Source organism: Heterocephalus glaber, unplaced genomic scaffold (assembly GCF_053883595.1).
Source record: "Heterocephalus glaber isolate CG9 unplaced genomic scaffold, H.glaber_assembly_v1.0 deba00000071, whole genome shotgun sequence".
Lineage (NCBI taxonomy): Eukaryota > Metazoa > Chordata > Mammalia > Rodentia > Bathyergidae > Heterocephalus > Heterocephalus glaber.
Window position 1 is genome coordinate 29,861,850 of NW_028258137.1, and position 19,264 is coordinate 29,881,113.

General features: G+C 39.0%; 1 protein-coding gene, 1 long non-coding RNA gene and 1 pseudogene across 3 annotated transcripts in view; 1 reads left to right on the forward strand and 2 right to left on the reverse strand.

Moving 5' to 3' along the window:
* Positions 1-16,138, forward strand: part of LOC101724646 (liver carboxylesterase 1) — a 31,891-nt gene extending 15,753 nt beyond the window's left edge. For both annotated transcript variants that reach the window (XM_004847903.4, XM_004847902.4), the window contains exons 8-14: positions 2,039-2,077; positions 4,909-5,049; positions 6,605-6,685; positions 6,945-7,092; positions 12,969-13,100; positions 14,060-14,132; positions 14,428-16,138. In XM_004847903.4, coding sequence (XP_004847960.1) covers positions 2,039-2,077; positions 4,909-5,049; positions 6,605-6,685; positions 6,945-7,092; positions 12,969-13,100; positions 14,060-14,132; positions 14,428-14,611 — 798 coding nt within the window. In that variant the 3' untranslated portion in view covers positions 14,612-16,138. The remainder of the gene's footprint in view (positions 1-2,038; positions 2,078-4,908; positions 5,050-6,604; positions 6,686-6,944; positions 7,093-12,968; positions 13,101-14,059; positions 14,133-14,427) is intronic.
* The window catches only part of LOC147830674 (uncharacterized), a 72,506-nt gene that overhangs the window by 50,038 nt on the left and 3,204 nt on the right, over positions 1-19,264 (reverse strand). The window lies entirely within an intron of this gene.
* Positions 10,365-10,475, reverse strand: LOC147830675 (small nucleolar RNA SNORA1; annotated as a pseudogene).

Here is a 19,264-nt window from a genome sequence, read left to right on the forward strand (position 1 = left end):
ATTCATCTATCATCCATCCATTCATTCATCTACCCATTCTTCTGTCCAAGTAATTCATTAATAATTTCTTCAATCTAGTACCTATCTGTCCATAACTTTTCATTTGACTATTTCAATCTGTTCATCCCAATGAGGTAGCAACCAGCATATGTCCACACTCCTTCACCCAGTACTCAAAAGCGCTCACACATCCATCACTTATTTGCTAGTTGGCATCTGTTTATCCATGTATTCATACAGTTGTAGTTGCACTGAGCAACCCATACAATCCATTTCTCCATGCTAAGTGTAAGGGAGGGTGCTATCAGGAGAGGTGATCTATACATACATTGGCCGTAGTCCCATCTCACAAAGAACTATTTAATGAGAAACAAAACATATACTTAGTGGGTTATGTGTAGTGGGAGTACAGGGAGCAGACATATCCATAATAGCCAGCAAGGGTGCTTCTCAGGGAAAGTGACATTTGTGCATTCATGGATGGCTATGGCCCTTCTATTATCTCAGGGATGTTCAGCAGGACAAACATCCAAGGAGAACAGCACCCAAGACCCATGAAAACCACTCCCTTTGTGGAGAAAATTGTGAGCTCAGGAGTTACCTGAGCTTCTCAATTCTCTATTTGGATCTCAACACAAGAAGAAATGTCTGTAAGTCCAGGGCAAGCCTCTAGTGCTGTGTTTTGCAGATGAGTACATGAATAGACACTAATGTGGCCCTTGGGTTTGTGTCCCAGTTCATCAGGTCAAACCAAGTCAACCAAGATATTCCAAGAATTAAGACTCAGCTGTTTTTCTAATATTTCGAGAGAGGAAAATATTTCAGTCATTCAGGCACAAGAGAACCCAGATTATTCAGGGATACTTAGTGAGTGGGAAAATCCAGAGAACCTGTGATTCTAGGACATCTTTCAGAGCTTTGTGGAAGTACTTCTGTGATTACCATTACCCTCAGTATGTACACACGCACGCGCACACACACACACACACACACACACACACACGCACTTGGCTTGTGGGGGCTACCACTCATAATGGAGACATTTCCAGTGGTTGCTGTCCACATATCTGGGTCAAATATTTTAGCAAATGTGGACAATTCCAGTCCCCACGAAACCCTACAATTTTAGTGAACACACAACGTAAGTTGGTATGAGAAAAGCATAAGAAAAGCATAAGTTGGTATGAGCTTCATTAAGTTTGTATGAGTCAGAGTTTCCTAAAGCAAAATGAGAAAACTAATTTCAGAGTGACTGAAAGAGAAATGGATTTTGATGCAAAAACAATCTTGGCTGGATCCATGAGCTCTGAAGATATTATTGACAATTTACCTGTCTTTATGACTCAGCCAAAACTCTTCTCTGCTGGTCTCTCTCTGAAGTACATTTATCCCTTGGTTAAGTAAAAAGGCAACAACACTCTGGACATATATAGGTTTAGAAATCACCTACCCTAAAATTACAGCATTCATTTTGGTGTATACTCTATTGGACTGAACCTGGCAAGCCTCCATCATTGCATTAAGAGATCTAAGTTTGGGGACGTGGGGACCCCGGGTCACATATAGACACCTGAAATAACAAAGTGGGAGAGAGAAGAGGGAAACAGGAGCCGAGGTATGATGGGAATGCTATCTCTGGCCACTCCTTTTCACCTCTAATCCCATCAAATATTGAAACTGTAACCTTCCTGCCACCACAGTCAACTCTTGCGTTTTTCTCCAAAAGGAAAATTGCAGTAACGTTGCCAGGGTGAAGAAGTAGGGGAAGGGATAAGGAGGAGAGCAAGTATCAACAGCAGTCATCCTCTCAAGAGCTCCAGTGATCTTGACCTTGGGTTTCCTAGATTGATCCTCCCTTGTTGGTGCCTGCCCATCCTCGTTGTACTCTGCCATCCTGTGCTCATACCCAACAAAACCTTTATATCATCCTTGTTTTCTGGTCCCAGCCAAAGAGGAAGAAGGAGGAAAAACAATGACTCTGGGCTGCAGATCAAAGGATGAGCTTTAACTCTCACATTTTCTTCCTTTGTTTTCACAGAAACTTCTTAGCATTGACTTACTTGGAGACCCCAAAGAGGTAAGGGCCTTTGGTTTCTTGATTATTCGTTTTGAGTTTTTACACCTTTCAGCTCCAATTCACTAGTAATGAAAGCATTCTCCTTTGTGGAATTATAGATTCTTCTTGTGTGCATAGTGCTGAAGCTGAGTGACTTACCAGGCTAACACAGCCAGGAGGATAAGAGAAAGGGCTGGAATGCACTACCCTGATTCTCAGTGCGGGCTTCCAGTCAGCAAATCTGTATACTCTGAACTCAGCTACCTTCCTTTTTTTCCATTCACATTTCCTACATTAAAAAAGCCCTGTGGAAAGAAGCTTTACCAGAATCTTCTACTGGCAAGAGGTTGGGAATAGAGACAAAGGGCTCAGGATCCTTGATTGAGGAGGACAGGTCTCCTAGGAACCCACAGGGCTGATTTCTTATTCAAAGAAGGAGCCTCCCAGCACTCAGGAAACCCAGAGATTCTTCCCATCTCCTTCTTTCCTGTCATTGCCTGTCACATTATCAGGATCTGGTGACAGCTGTGCAGCATCTTACAGTCTTATCCTCTCTGCTCCTTCTTGGAGATTGGTACACTTCCACTTAAAGGTCTTGTGAAGATAAAATTGCATCTACTCAAGTATTAGCAAAGATGTAAGAGGACATTTTAAATGGCATGGCCTGAGTATTTGAGCTATAGAAGTGATGGAGAATATTTACTGCCTTCTTAGAGCTTCCATCCCACTGAGCAGAGTGCAAGAGAAACTCAAATAAGTAAACTATTCTCTGTGTGCAATGGTGGTCAGAATAAAGGTGAAAAGGTAAATGTGCACTGGGATTGGAATTGAACAGTGATGTGTGGTAATGGACTGATCAGTAGGTGTATCAGTCAGCTTTCCTGTCACTGGGACAAAGTACCCTACAGCATAACCTACAAAAGGAGAGGTTTAATTTTGGTCCCTTTCTGTGGGCTCAGTCCATGGTCATTTGGCTCCAAAGCAGAAATGTCCTGGTGGAAAGGCCTGGCAGAGGACAGCTCTTCACTACATGGTGGCCTAGAAGCAGAGAGAGAAGACAGAAGCCTGGATGAAAATACACCCTTCCAAGTAATGCCCTCAGTGAGCAGTCCCTTCCAACTCGACCAGGTCCCGCCTAAAAACATGAGACTTTTAGGGGCCATTTTCCATCTAAACTGTAAGTACAGGTGACATCTGAGTCCACCTGTGTAGGAGAGAAGGAGCCAGTTCTCAGGAAGCCTAAAGGAAAAGTATTTTAGGCAGAAGAAACAGCAGCTGCAAAATCCCCAATGGAGGAAGCCAATGTGTTTGAGGGGGAGGTAGTGAGGGAAGGTGCAAGCTGGAAGCTGAAGAGGTCATGGTTGGAGGACTTGGATTGTGACTCACCATGAGGTGGTCAGGTGGTGTCCAAGGGCTCTGAATAAAGTAGTGATGCATACTAAGTCTTACAAAGGTCTCTGAGTGAAGTGTGGACTAGATAGTGGGAAGAAGCCAGGCAGGTGGAGAGAGACCATCTGGGAGGACAATGCACTGCAGCAGGCCAGGCAAGGAGTCCTGATGAATTATACCAGGGCTGCAGCAATGATGTAGAGACAAGATATCTTGATGTTTTTGAAGGAAGAGCTGACAAGATTTGCTGATGAGCAGGATCTAGGGTGTGAGGAAGAGAGGGGGAGGAAGCTCCTTAATTTTATGTCCCAACCAAGATGATGAAAATGGCCTCCTAGGACAACCACCAGTGTTCCCTGAATAGACAGTGGGCATTACTTTCATTCCACAGTTGCTGATATTGGTGTTCTCCCATGGGTGCTTTCCTACCAGTAGGTTCACTACTTGTATTCTGCACTTTTTCTATTTTCTACCTTTTCTTTTTCTCCACATTTCCATGGTCCATGATGTCATCAGACTTGCCCTTATAAACTTAGTTAGAACATGTCATTTTCCTTCTTAAAAGTCTGCCTTACTTACAAGAGAAAGTGCCCTTGGTCCGCTGACTTAGACTTGAAAACATACCTAAGGGTCAAGGATGTGCTGGATATTATGCAAAAGTCATACTCCACCAGCTGAACATTTTACTTGTGCCTGGCCCCAGGCATTTCTCCAAATCCAGTGCTCCTGGACTGTGATGAGTTTAACCATGCATGGTGACATCTCTGTCTCATGTTTTTCCCACTTTTGGAAAATTCCTCACTTTTCTTTATGTAGCAATGGTCTTCATCCCCAGATCCCACTATGTATGGCAAGCACCTGGTCTTAGAGCCTGTAAGTATCTTCCTTCACATAAGGTGCTCTTCTTGCTGGTTCCCAGGGCAGCCTTCTCTGAGCTGCACAGTTTGCACACAATAGCAATAGTTGTACCCATAGCCTGTTGGAAATACATTTTATATGTAACTAATAAGTTTGTAATAAGTTTGTATTATATAACATCTCTTTAAATAAGTGCCTACCTGTAAACAAGAGTAATGAAAATGTGATGAGATGCCCCCATGGAATTCCTTTTGGAGCAATTACTCAGTATTTGATTACTAATTCATTGTGATTTTACATTCACAACTTATAAATCGCCATAATCAACTCATGTATATTGTAGTGATATATATTTTAATTTATGAATTATATTTTAATTTGTGTGAATTTTCCCCTCTTCTTTTCCTTCCAGCATCACCTCACCACCACTAGCTTCCCAAATTTCTGCCATTGATACAGCCTTGATTTTAGGGCCCTGTGTTTCTGTGGCCAGTGCCTACTCTCAGAGATCTATTGTGCTAGCCACACTTTAATATTGGCAATGGGATAGAGAGACATATGAAAGGACAGAGTAATCACAAACATTATGCTGTTCTCTTCCCTAGCACTACCCCTTTGTGTCTACTGTGATAGATGGAGTGCTGCTGCTTAAAAGACCTGAAGAGATTCTGGCTGAAAAGAATTTCAACACTGTCCCCTATATGGTTGGAATCACCAAGCAAGAGTTTGGCTGGATCATTCCAGTGGTGAGGAGGTCCAGACTTCTTCGATAGATGCATCCCCACACACATTCAATCATCATCCTCCTGACTTCTGTTCCCAGGAGATCATTCTTCTTCACGACACCACAGAGTTCAGGATAGTTGTCCACCTTGGCACCAGTGGAGATTCCTTGGAAAACTTCCCTGGGATGGCACATTTGTCACCTGGGTAGTTCAGGGGAGTCCGAGGAAGCTGGAGGAATCCAGGTGACACAGGCTGGGGTGCCACAGATAACTCCTTGAGCTTAGACTCCTAGCTCCCATAGATCTCCATTTGTGTTTTCAGGCATCTCATAGGAAAGATTCAGAGAATATTTCTCAATGGAAATATTACGCTTGAGATAAGTTCATCTTCTAAAAGGAAATAAGACCTTTTCTTCTCTCAAAGATAAACAAAGCAAATCCCTATTTAAAATATTAGGACACATTTTATTGAGTAATTTGATCACAATAGTAAAAAGATCAAGCATGACATGAACTTAAACCTTTAACACCAAAGGCTGGAGATGTACAAGGCTAGGTGAGCTCAGGAAGGCCTCCTGGATGTAAGGGATGAGGACACATAGCCATGGCACTGGACTTGTTTACCCATGCTCTCCTGCTAGAGAAACTGACATAGCTTCATGACAGGAAGCAGAGGTGTAGGTTTCATGACAGGAAGCAGCAGAGGTGTAGGTTGAAGTGAGGCTGCCACTGAAGTTAGACTTGGTCTTCCCATGGAGACTGTCAGGGACATCAAGAGTTGTCTTCCCATATGTTTATATATCAATGAAGTTCAATACTTTTCCAGGAAAAATGAGCCCTCTGAGCCTTGAGGAAAGATTTACATTTCAAAAAGCTGAGAAGAATTATTAATCATCTGTTTTCTAGGGTAGCTGCTCTACAGAAAGATTCATAATCTTTGCATATGACCAGGTATTCTTCTGGCAGTATTGAGCTTTCTCAAGTAGGAATTTTAATGTCTGGTTTCATGCTAGGATATGACCTTAAATTGCATGAAGCCGGGTTGCACTTGTGTCAAATCTCTTAGTGTAGATTTGGACAGAAGTGTCACTTGCTGAGAGTTCTGCAGTTCTCACTTTAGAATATCTCAGTGGTTGTCCCAAAGGACCAAAGTCATAATGATAATTTAGTTCTCAGTGATCTGAATCTGTGGTATATGGTCAGTATTGTCTGTACCTGAGCCTTCTGCTTCAACTATACCTTGGCCTTAATCCTAAATGATCCTGCCTTACCATTTTAATTTCACATCCATAACCAGATCTATCTATCTATCTATCCATCTATCTCTCTTTTTATCTATCCAGATCTATCTATATATTCAGATCTATTGATATCCTTAGCTATATGTGTATTCTTATCTCTATATCTATCTCGTCTTTGAGTTTCTGAATGTGTCCATTTGTTTCATTGATATTTTCAAAGTCATGAAAGACCTAGACCTAGCAGGTCCCATCACAGGACCTTCATTTTACATTGGTTTGGTTGGTTTCCTGTTAATTCATGATAACTCACAAATGCTTAATCATTGTATTAACAGCTGTGGGGTAATCCAATCCCTGAAGACAAGCTGGACCAGAAGACAGCAACATCACTCTTGCGGAGGTTCTCTCCCTTTCTTGTAAGCGAGCAGGGAATCATGAGTATTAGCAGAATAATAAAGAAGGGCTGGGGGCTTGCCCAAAATTACAGACCAATTCAATGGCAGACAAAGAACTGGAATCTGGGGTTTGGCCAATTTTTCTGCCTTTCCCGCTTTACTACCCTAGGAGGATTTGCACAGAGCTCGAGAGTTACCCAATGAATTAAGCCCAATTAACTGGGTGGAGAATCCACATTACTCACCAGTTGGGGGTTGTCACTTTCTTGATCAATTTCAGAATGTTCCAGAGGAACTGACATCAGAGGCCACTGAGAGGTATTTAGGAGGGACAGATGACCCTGTCAAAAAGCGGGAGCTGTTCCTGGACTTATTGACAGATTTGCTGTTTGGTGTTCCATCTGTGATTGTGGCCCGTGGCCACAGAGGTGAGTCATGGAAGCCCAGTGGGAGAGAGACTCTGACACAGCAGCTTTGGTGACTGACCTGCCCACCTCTCATCTAGACAGATATGGAAAATATTGAGGGTCAGGACTCAAAGCCTGATTTTTTATGGTCTGGGGAGGGTCTCTGTCCTATTTTGCTATTGCCAGGAGCTAACACTGAGAAAAGGATCCAAACACAAGTTGTTAATTTGGGGAAATATACCAGGAAGCACCAGTAAGGAGTGATAAGGAAATGACATGAGCAACAGATGGAAGCCTAAATGATGCAAAGCTTAGCATGTGTTTATTGTGCAAAACCAGAGCTAGAGAGCTATGGGAAACAAACAGAAGACACACATCAGGGTTGTCCTGTCTGCAGAGCAAGGAACTGGCCATTTTTCCACCAGTATCCATATGTCCTGATTGAAGGCCACTCCAACTGATTGTTTATTTTATGATAGTTTGATTTCTCACAAACATGGGCAAAGTAATTTATAGTGGGCAGACAAAAGCCTGAGATAATGAGTCACAGATGCTGGAGATGGAAACAAAATTGGCTGTCCAGAATCAGAACTTAGGAATGAGGCACCAGCAGAAATTCCAACAGTGGCTCTTTCCCTGTGGTGATGGTGATTGTAGGAGCAGAATGCAAATACTGGAGAATGGGTATTGGAATATTTTCAAAGTAAGAAGTAGATTTAAGATAGGATAAGTAGTGGGTCTAGGGGAAGAGTAGGAGTCAAGTATAGAATGAGACAGAACACCAAATGCAGAGGGAAGTAGATGGTTTAGGATGAGGGCAGATGTGGTCATTTTCAATACCTGTGTGGGATTTTTTCTGTCTTGGTGTGTGCCAGTGTGGCAAGATGAGGGCCAGAATGGGGTCTATCATTCTTACACTGACCTTCTGACACTGACCCAACTCTGTGTGGATGGAGAGTGAGTTTAGGGATAGGTGAGCTCATCTAGATGGAAGTTGCCTCCTTCTGGGTTCCATTTTGGAGCCTCCCAGAACTCTTCTTCTGTTACCGGGTCTCATGGATCAAGTCTCAGACTTGTAAATGTCTCTTGATTCCAGATTCCTCTCCCTAATATTCTAGAAGGGTTCTTATATTCTTAAATTCAGAACTTAATAAATAGTATAAAAATTAATCCTTATATTCCCCATCCACCCTATCATTTTGTGAAGTTGCAATTCCTTGCAAACCACTTCAGGTCACTGGGTGAATAAAATACAGTATTTTGAGACAGAAAGGGGGGGGAGAAGAAGGGTGGGGGAAGCAAGGGATGAAGGGAGGGAGAAGGAGGAAGGGAATGAATTCATATATTTTTTTGATTTTCAATTGGGAAATTATATATTTATTAGTTTATAAGGTACAAATTTAAAATTTGTAAATACAAACTACAATAATTATGATTGCATTATGACTGATGAATACAAATTGGAATAATTACATCTAGTTGATGAACACATGCATCTCCTTAACAACTGAACATTTATTATAATGAGAAGACAAATTTATGCTATAAGTTTAATTGCACACTACTCTACTATTAACTATATTTACCACACTGGGCATTAGAAATAAAGAAGTAGAAAAAAAAGGAAAAAAATTTATCTGAGGTTTTGTACCATTTCACCATCTCTTTTTTCCTCTCATACTAACCTATATCATCTCATTTTTCTGTTTTTCAGTTTTTTCTTAGAATCACATATTAGTAGTAATATGTGATAATTTGTCCTTCTTTGCCTGACTTATCTCACTTATAATATTCTCCAATTTCATACATTTTTCCACAAAAGACAGAATTGCTTCTCTTTCTAAGTCTAAATAGTATTCCTTCGTGTATATAACACGACTTTGTCATTGCCTATTCTTCTGTTGACAGACACCAGGTAGATTTCATAATCTATCCACTATGAATAGTGCTGCAGTAAACATGGGGATACAGGTATCTCTTCAGCAAACTCCTTTCAAATACTTTGAGGAGATACCCAGCAGTGGGATTGCTGGATCCTATAGGAATTCTAGTTTTACTTTTTTGAGGAACCTCCAGTTTTTTTTTTACATTTACATAACAGTTTAAAAATGTCCCCTTTCTCCACCATCTTGCCAACACTTGCTATTTTTCTTTTCTTTCTTTGTTTTTTGATATGAGCCATTCCGATGAGAGTGAGATGATATTTTGATTTAACTTGGGTTTTCCTAATTACCTAGCAATGCTGAACATTAAAAATACATTTGAGAAATACCAATTCAGATCTTTTGCTTAATTATTAATTGAATTTTTTCTTTGCAATTGAGAAGTTTGAACTCTATATATTTTGCTTAATAAATACTCACTATATGCTTGGCTTCAATTATTTTGCCTTAATCTATAGTGTTTCTTTATGCCTTTTCAATTGATTTTCTTCCTGAGTTGAAGGTTTTAGTTTGAGGTAATCCCATATTTTCTAGTTGTGTTGCTTATGCTTTTGGAGTTAATCCAAAATGCCATTTGACCAGACCCTTGTCATATACATTTCACCTATATTTTTCTAGTAGTTTTTGAGTTTCTAGTAGTAGTTTCTTTAATTCATTTTTATTTGATTTTTATATGGTATCAGAGGAGAATCCAATTTCACCCATATGTGTGTGGAAATGAAGTTTTCCCAGAACCATTTATTAAAGATAATTTTTCTTATTGCACGTTCTTGGCCTATTTGTCAAAAACCAGTTACACATATATGTCTGGATTTATTTCTCATATCTGTATACTATCCATTGGATAGTGCGTGTGTGTGTGTGTGTACAAGTGTGTCAGTGTGTCTCTGTGCATCTGTGTATGTATGTGTATAAACTGCACCATACTATTTTAATTACCATAAATTTTTAATGTTTGTTTGGAAATCAGGTAATGTGATATCTCCAGATTTATTTTTTTAAAATTAAATACATTTTTATTTAAGAAATGTCACATGTGATTCCTTCAGTACTGAAGGTCACTTTAATGAAGTTATTTGTCTTCAAAATAGCCGTTTTTCAAAGAAATGATGCTTAATCCAGTCATCTTATCTGCCCAAAATTCTTTTAACTCCACTGGGAATTATGGACAGTGACAACTTCAAAACTCCTGGGATCTTATCTTATATCCAAATTCCTTCCAGCACTTTGGGAGCCTAGAATTTGAATTGTACATAGTATTGGTGTTGTGGCACATGGTCTAGATTCTGTATTATTCCTTAATCATTCATTTCTAATATTGAAAGTCAACATTCTTCATTATTCTTGAGAAAATGTTACAGGTCTCATTGTCACCACTGTAATATGTTTACTGTGATGGAAGCATGACCTGTGTCTCAATTTTAGCCACTCCAGATTTATTCTTTATGCTCATGGTTGCCTTGGTGAGTTGGGGTTTTTTTGTGGTTTCATATGATTTTGAGGATTGTTTTGTATTTTCTTGAAGAAACATACTAGAATTCAGATAAGGATTTCATTTAACTAGTAGGTTGTTTTGGATAGTGTGATCATTTTAACAATATTCACTCTTTCTATTCATGGACATGGCATGTTTTTCCAACATTTGTGTGTTCTTCAGTTTCTTTCATTAAAATTTTATGGTTTTCAGTCTTTGAGTATTATGCTACCAAGGTTAATCTTATTTCTAATTATTGTTTATTTTTGTAGCTAGTGTAAATGGGGTTGTTCTCTTGATTTTGTTTTTGGATAGTTCATTCATAGTATATAAAAATGCTAGTGACTTTTGGATATTCATTTTGTGTATGGTATTCATTTGTTTGTTCTAACTGATATTGGTGAAGTTTTTAAGGTTTTGTAGCTATATTGTCATGTCATCAGCAAACTGTGGCAGCTTCAAATCTACATATACTCTTTGGATACCTATTGTTTCTTTCTCTTGTCCAAGTGCTTTGACAAAGTCTTGGAATATAGAAGGGGTTAAAAAAAATCACCATTCTTCTCCTTCTTTCCTTTCCTGCACCAATAAAAATATTTAAGCAAAAAAACACCCCAAAACAAAATAAAACAAAACAAAAAGCACCATAGTCTTGATCTAGATTTGAAAGGAAATGTTTTCAAGCTTTCAGGTTTGAGAATAATTTGAGCAGTGGGCTTCTTAAATAATGTTGAGTTACATTCTCTGTCTGTAATTTGGTGAAAAGTTTTATAATGAAAGGTATTAATCTTTTCAAATTATTTTTCTGCATATAATGGAATGATCATAGTTTGTGTCCCTCAGTTTGTATCAATATGTGTCACAATTTTTGTATATCAGGGTTAAGTAATATTTGATTGTGGTGGATTATTCTTTTTTTGTTGTTGTTGAATTCAATTTGCTGGAATTCTCTGGAGGATTTTTACATCTATGTGCAGGAAGGATATTGGCCTGTAATTTTCTTTTCTTGTAATAGATTTGCCTTATTTTAGTAACAGTGTAACACTAACATAAGGACAATGTTCAAATATCCATCTTCATTGTTTTTTTTGGAAAAAATTGAGAAGTACTGGCATTAGTTTTTCTTTTAATATTTGGTATAATACATAGTCAAAGCCATCAGTTCCTTCCAGGGCTATTCTTTGATGGGAGAATTTTGTCACTAATGCAATCTTTACTTATTATTGATCAATTCAGATTATCGATACCTCTTTGATTCAGTCTTGGAAGGCTGTATTGCACTAGGATTTTATTCATTTATTCTAGGTTATCAAGTTTGTGTGCATATGATTTTAGTAGTTTCATGACTGTTTTTTCTGTAATGTCAGTTGTAAAAGTCTCTGCTTACCTTTGAAGACTTGTATTGTGATTATAGAAATTTTATAAATCTACATGATTTTAAACTGAAAGATTAAAAAAAAAAGGATTTGGGGTATCATGCTGCCTAAAATAAGATCTCTCATTCACCACAATTTTTTCCTTTATGATTGGATTCTGAGTTCCTTTCTAAAATGATTGAGTGATGGATACAAGGTTCAGCAAATTGTTCTTACTTTTATAACTTTTTTCTGCATTTTTATTATTCATATGGTATTCACAGGAAGAAAGAAAAATTTCTTCACTTGGCTGATTGGGGCTTGACTTCCTTGTCTTGGTCTCACTTCTTTACGGACAATATGGTTGGTGCCGCCTGCTGAGCTCCATGGACTTGGGGTCCATTAGTAAGGCCTAAAGGAGCAGGAATTGGGGGGCTCATGATCCAGCCAGCAGAAAATAAAGCATGCTGGAACTTGGGGATCTTTGCTTTGGTGCTAAGAAAGCATGGAAAGGACAAGGCAAGAGGGAGAGCCAAGCTCTCTCTTCTTGCCATCACATTATCACCATAAATACCTTAACACTTCTTGGCCCAGGAAGAAAACAGGACATGTGAAGTGCTTGAAATGTGTCACTCTGAGTTTTGTGGTTTCCTACAACACAAGAAACGGATTTTCCATGTCTGCATATATTTGTATTAAGGATCCTCATTTTTCAGAAAAACAGCTTGATTTGCTTCACTCTTCTCAGAAAGGATGAGAGAAACTCTGAATATACTTGAAAGTAAGATGAAGAATACAATTACCAGGCTGTGAACACTTACTATGTAGAGAAGACACTTACTATTATTCTTGGCATGAGTGAGCACTAATAAGTTAACACTGAAACAGATCTAGTGTGTTTTTTGGATGCAATGCACTCATTCATTCTTTCACCCAATAAACATTTGACTCAAATCCAAGTTCTCCCTGAACCATCTGTATAGCCTTAAACTCATCAAAGAACTTTCTTGAAACTCTCTTTCTGTCCTTTGCTGATAAGCAGGGGTTTCCTACATAACCAGAGACCTTGAACTATCCAACTGTGTATGTGGTACTGTAAATTGAACATCATCCATGTCTTCTCAGATGCCAGAGCCCCCACCTACATGTATGAGTTCCAGTATCACCCAAGCTTCTCATCAGACTTGAAACCCAAGGCGGTGAAAGGAGACCATGGGGATGAGATCTTCTCAGTGTTTGGGGTTCCATTTTTAAAAGGTAAAGGCTCTTTGCTGGCTATGAGCCTAGAGTTAGGAGTCCTGGGTTCCATTCTTGGTTTGATGGTATTGAGCAAGTTTCTCCTTTTCCCCTACTCTTAGACAGTAGATTTCATGTCACAGGGCTGAGCTATGCTGGGCAGAACACAGCCTTTCTCCTATTCTAACATGCAAGAAGGAAGATGTATTCATGTGCCCCAGCCATAGTCAATCTCACCCTTCTGGCCTGTGCCATGAAAAGGAGAGAAAGTAGGTGATCTTCAGGGCCCTTCCTGAGGGCAAGAAAGCCACTGGTTGACTTGCCACTCCATAGAACCTATTATAATGTGAATGAGGAGATGACTAAAATTAGTGCTAAACTTGAATAAAATATCACATGTATTCATGTCTATCATTCCATAGATTTAAAACTCATCTGTCTTTACCAATATTATATTAAATAATATAATATGTAATGAAATCTTTTCATGAATGTGTTCACACTCAATACCTTTGACTTATGCCCCACCTCATGGTTCCTCATGATACTCATGTGCCTCTGGGCACCTCTCACTTTTTATTCCTTAGGGCTCCTACAGAGATGACATTTTCAGCATCTATGAAAATGTGGAAATGTGCAGGAGGAGAATAAAAAGGGATACAATATCCAGCAATTCTATGAGGCAGAGGAAATGCTTGGGTCCAGCACTTAATCCTGCTAGTGGTGGAAATAGAAGAAAAAGGCAGCCAGAATATGGATGGACTTCATGTCCATGGCTGAGTCCTGTATACATGATTCTCAAATGTAAAGTACACACAAATTAGCCAGGATCCTCATTCAATGCAGATTTTGACTCTGTAAGTGTAGAAAAAAAGGCCACAAGTATGCATTTCTTACAAATCCCCAGTGCAGCTACTGCTGGTAGTCCATCAACCTCACTTTGAATATTGAAGGGTTTATTTTTTCCTTCTTCTGCACAGAGGGTGCCTCAGAAGAGGAAATAAACCTCAGCAAGATGGTGATGCAATTCTGGGCCAACTTTGCTCGGAATGGGTGAGGCTATTGGCAAAAATGCAAAAGAATTGGTGGTGGTGTGTGCTTGGGAATACCTATGGGGATGGAGTGTCTTCTGCAACTTGAGTGATCAAACCTGAGAGCCTGACCATAGTACTCTGACAATGACAGCTCACTGTAAATGTACATGCTGTCCCAGGAGATGGGGCTGTCCCTGTTTCTGGAGTTTCATGGGGCTCTTTGTAGAAATAAGTCTGAGAATACTTGAAAATCTTTAAAAACATATAGGGTTTACCAAACTCTTTGGACAATTTCTCATTGACTCTGTTCCCAGGAATCCCAATGGAGAGGGGCTGCCTCACTGGCCAGAGTATGACCATAAGGAAGAATACCTGCAGATTGGTGTCAACACCCAGCCTGCCCAGAGACTGAAAGACAAAGAAGTGACCTTCTGGACCCAGCTTCTAGCCAGGGAGGCAGTGGAGAAGCCACCACAAAAAGAACACACTGAGCTCTGAATGGGAGTCCCTGCCAGCTTCAGGAGCCTGGAGCAATCAACACAGTTGTATTTGTAGATTCTGTTTGTAGGCCCTAGAGGCATCTTATTGTAGAGGCTGAAGAATTGTTTGTTGGTGTTGGGCAGAGTCCAGGGATGGGTCATTTTGCACCCTACTTCCAAATTGGAGATAAATGTTCTTTTGGGCAAAACAATGGGTGTCTTTGTCATGACTTGGAGATGAATCAATCACACTTATCAGAGAGATAAGGATGACTTCCTCTTACAAGGGCTTGATGTAATCATATGTGTGAGAATTCCTTGAAAAAGTTTATAAAAGTGCTAAAGACCAAGTGTAGACTAGAATCGAAGTATGAAATCCTTGAGAACCACAGTTCTATTGGGAAGTTTACACTCATCACACACTCTTCTCCATGGATGTGTGTCAGTTGCTCATGAGAAAGATTGGGGTCAGGTGATAAGATGAGAGAGAATCTGTCTCCAGTATGCAGGCAGAGTTATTCTCAGTCCCTTTTCTACTCTGAAACAGACTACTAAAACCAATGGGGAAAGAGGAAGAAACGTTTACTTCCTCAGGGCACTGGTGAGGAACTGTTGAGGAAGTGGAAAGTGAAAAATTTGAAAACTCTATCTCTTCCAGTTTGTTGCAAGTGATTTCTAAATCAAGATCCTTAGATATCTTTGACTGCTGGAGAGGGGCAGGTTCACTGAGAAAGACAACCTCATAGGCTGTAGGAAACAGGCTCCTCCTGTTTGGGACAAGACCAGGACTACAGAAAACATTCCTCAGCAGAAACCAGTAGATGCCTGGAGCCAAGTAACTAAAACCTCCTCGTGCCATGTAAAAGTGTTAGGAAAATCCATAAGGACCAAAACTACAAAAAAATAGGGAAGATAATAGTTCAAAGTAGAATGTTGCAAGGAAGGCCTTGAAATTCATTTAACTGATAGCATTTTGTTTGATTGTGATCATTCAAGGATAGGCATTGCACACACAGGACGATCACTAAAGTTTTTTTTTAAAAGGAAAGTATAGTAGCCAAATATGGGACATAAAATGGAGTCATAAAAAATAAAACACTTCAATGTGAAAGCCAGCAAAGAGCAAAAAACAAACAAGCAACATATCAAGAAAAGTGCGTTTGCTGATAAAAAATTATTAAACTAGTCAACAAAAAGATTATTAGGTTGGATTTAAAAGACAAACTCCTATAATGTTCTCTTTGTGAGTGGTCTGATTCAAGTTCTTGATATTTGTCTGCTGAAAGCTTTCAACCTCAACATTCTCCCTGTCTCCTCCTCACCCTGTCTGGAGAAGCTGATAAGAAAGTCTTGGTACCTCCAGCTCTGGTGCCAGAGGAAGCTGCAAACCTCACAAATCGCACTCTGTCCCCTCCCTAACCACATTAACACTCCTAGCCAATGTCTTTCCTTGCTCTCTTAAGCCATGTGGGGCCTGCTTGAGAGACTTGCACCCTGCACACCAAAGACCATGAGAATGTGTGGAATAAAACTTTGTGTCTTTTTTTTTTGAGGATGGTGGTATCATTAATCATGACTTACAAAGCACACTCTGGGTGAAAATACATTATAAACATAAAGAAATAGGTTAAATGGAGAGGGAAAAAGATAGACCACAGAGATACTAAAGAGGCTACATTACTATTGGGTAAACATGTAGAAAAATTCCTTGGACTGATTACTCAAAATCCCAGTGCTCAGGTCACTGTTCTGTACAATGGAAGTAAAATTTTCTTGGATCTCAGATAGGACCTGGACATCTATTTTTTTTTTTCACTTTTCAGGTATTCTGATGCACATCTTTGATTCAGAATCACCGAGTCTGAACAGTATGATATGTGTATTTTCCAACTTGCTGGAATTGGTCATATACAATATTTGTATATTTATGGGCATAATTCTATGTGTAACTCTGAGTTTCATTTATTAGTTTTGCTGATTGTACCCAGGTTTACAGAAGATAGAATTGGTCAAAGGACAACACCTTTTAATTATTTTTCTTATGCTTTGAAAATTCTCTTTCTCTTCCTCCCCACTAAGGACACAATCCAGGACATTTGCACTGAGCTATGAGCTACACACTCAGGTACACACTTAATCATTTTTAATTTTTTTTGAGACAAAATCTGGTTAAATCACTAATTTGGCCACACTGAGATCAAAGTTGTAGCATTCCTGCCTCAGGCTCCAAGAGTGCTGAAATTATGCACATGAGCCACCATGTCCAGCTCTACAAATACACTTTTTTTTTTTTTTTGCTTAAATTTGTTTATTGGTACATTTTAGGTATACAATATGTTTACATTTATCATTGGGTGCTTGTATCTGGATATTATGTATCTTGGTTCTTATTTTTTCCCCATTACCTGTGTGCCCTTCACCCCTTCCACCCTTCCCTATTTACATAGACTTTGTTTCCCTTTTTTGCTATTCTCATAATTTTTCCTTTCCCTTCTTTCCTTTCCCCTTCCCCTCCCACTTCCCTTACCTCTTTGGAACTTTACTTCCTATTTCAAATTATCAATTATTTGTTTTAATCATTTTAATCCTTATTTACACTTTCAGTTTCTCACACTAGAGAAATTATTTGGTACTTACATGTGTGCCCTATTTATTTCACTTAAGAGTATGGCCTGAATATGCATCTTTTTAGCTATTAATGTCTCTAGTTTCTCATTCTTTATGGCTGAGTAGTAATCCATTTTATAAAAAAACCCCACATCTTCTTTATCCAGTTTCCAGTTGATGGGCACTTGGGCTGTTTCCAACCATCAGCTATTACGAACTGTGTCTCTATAAATATGGGTGCACATATATGGCTGTGGTATGTTTCTTTTTAATTATTTTGGGAAGAAAACCAGGAGGGGAATCGCTGGGTCAAATGAGACCTCTAGCCCTAGTTCTTTGAGGTATCTCCATAGTGATTTCCACAGTGGTTGCACCAGTTTGCACTCCCACCAACAATGGAGAAGGGTTCCTTTCTCTCCACACCCCCACAAGCATTTGTTATTGGTTGATTTCTTTATAACAGCCATTCTTTCTTGGGTGAGGTGGAATCTCAGTATTGTTTTCATCTACATCTCTCAAATGACCAGTGGAGTTGAACATTTTTTCATATGGTTATTTGCTGCTTTTACTTCTTTGTTTGAGAAATGTCTGTTCATTTCAGGTCCCCATTTTTGAATTGTGTCTTTAAGTTTGGGAGTGTGTGATTATTTTCAGTTTTTTATATATTCTAGATAGTAGTCCTTTGTCTGAGGTACAGCTGCTAAATTTTTTTTCCCACATTGTAGGTTGTCTCTTAGCTTTGTAGGTGGTTTCTCTTGCATGCAGAAGCTTTCTAATAAGATGAGATCCCAGTTGTTGATTCTCTGTGCTAGTTCCCATGCTACTGAGGTTTTGTTCATAAAGTCTTTTCCTATGTCAATGTCTTCATGAGTTCTACCTAACTTATCTTCCAGAAAGTTTAGTGTTTCTGTTTTAATATTTAGATCTTTAATCCACTTTGATTTTAGTTTAGTGCATGGGGATAGGCATGGGTCTAGTTTTAATCTTTGGCAGGTTGAAATCCAGTTTTTCCAACACTCTTTATTAAATAGGCTATCTTTCCTCCAGTGATGGTGGTTGGCTCCTTTGTCAAAGATGAGGTGACTGAGTATGTCTGGAGTTGTTTCTGCATCTTCTAATCTATTCCACTGCTCCTCAGGTCTGTTTCTTTGCCAGTACCATGCTGTTTTTATCACAGTAGGTTTGTAGTATACTTTCAAGTTGGGGATTGTGATACCCCCGGCCATGTCTCTGTTGCCTAGAATTGCTTATGCTATTCTAGGTCTCTTCTGGTTCCAAATGAATTATTGGATTGTTTTCTGTAGTTCTGTGAAGTATATTGCTGGAATTTCAATAGTCATTGCATTAAATCTATATAGTAGTTTTAGAAGTATGGCCATTTTCACCATATTGGTTCTTTGTACCCAGGAGCAAGGAAAATCTTTCCATTTTCTTATATCCTCTTCAATCTCTTTTTTCAGAGTGCTGTAGTTTTCAGTGTAGAGATCTTTTGCTTCCTTTGTTAGATTGATTCCTACATATTTCATTTTTTGGATGCTATTTTATAAGTAATTGTTTCCCTAATTTCTCTCTCAGTGAGTCTCTTGAGTATAAGAAGGCTATTGATTTTTGAGTGTTGACCTTGTATCCAGCTACTCCATTGAATCTGTCAATTAAGTCTAGAAGTCTTTTGGCAGAGTTTTTTGGATCTTCTATATAAAGTATCATATCGTCAGCAAATATTAACAGTGTACCTTCTTCCTTTCCTATCTTTATTCCTTTTCTTTCTTTGTCTTTTCTAATTGCTGTGGCAATTGTTACCAGAACTATATTGAACAGGAGAGGTGACAGTGGGCATCCTTGTCTTGTTTCTGATTTTAGCATGAAAGTTTTCAGTTTTTGACTATTTGGTGTGATGTTGGCTATTGGTTTTTCATAATAGCCATAATTAGGTTGAGATAAAGACCTTCTATTCCAATTTCCTGTAGGGTATTTATCATGAATGTGTGTTGGATCTAGTTTAATGCTTTTTCTGTATCTATTGAGATGATCATATGGTTTTTGTCCTTGGCTCTGTTAATATGGT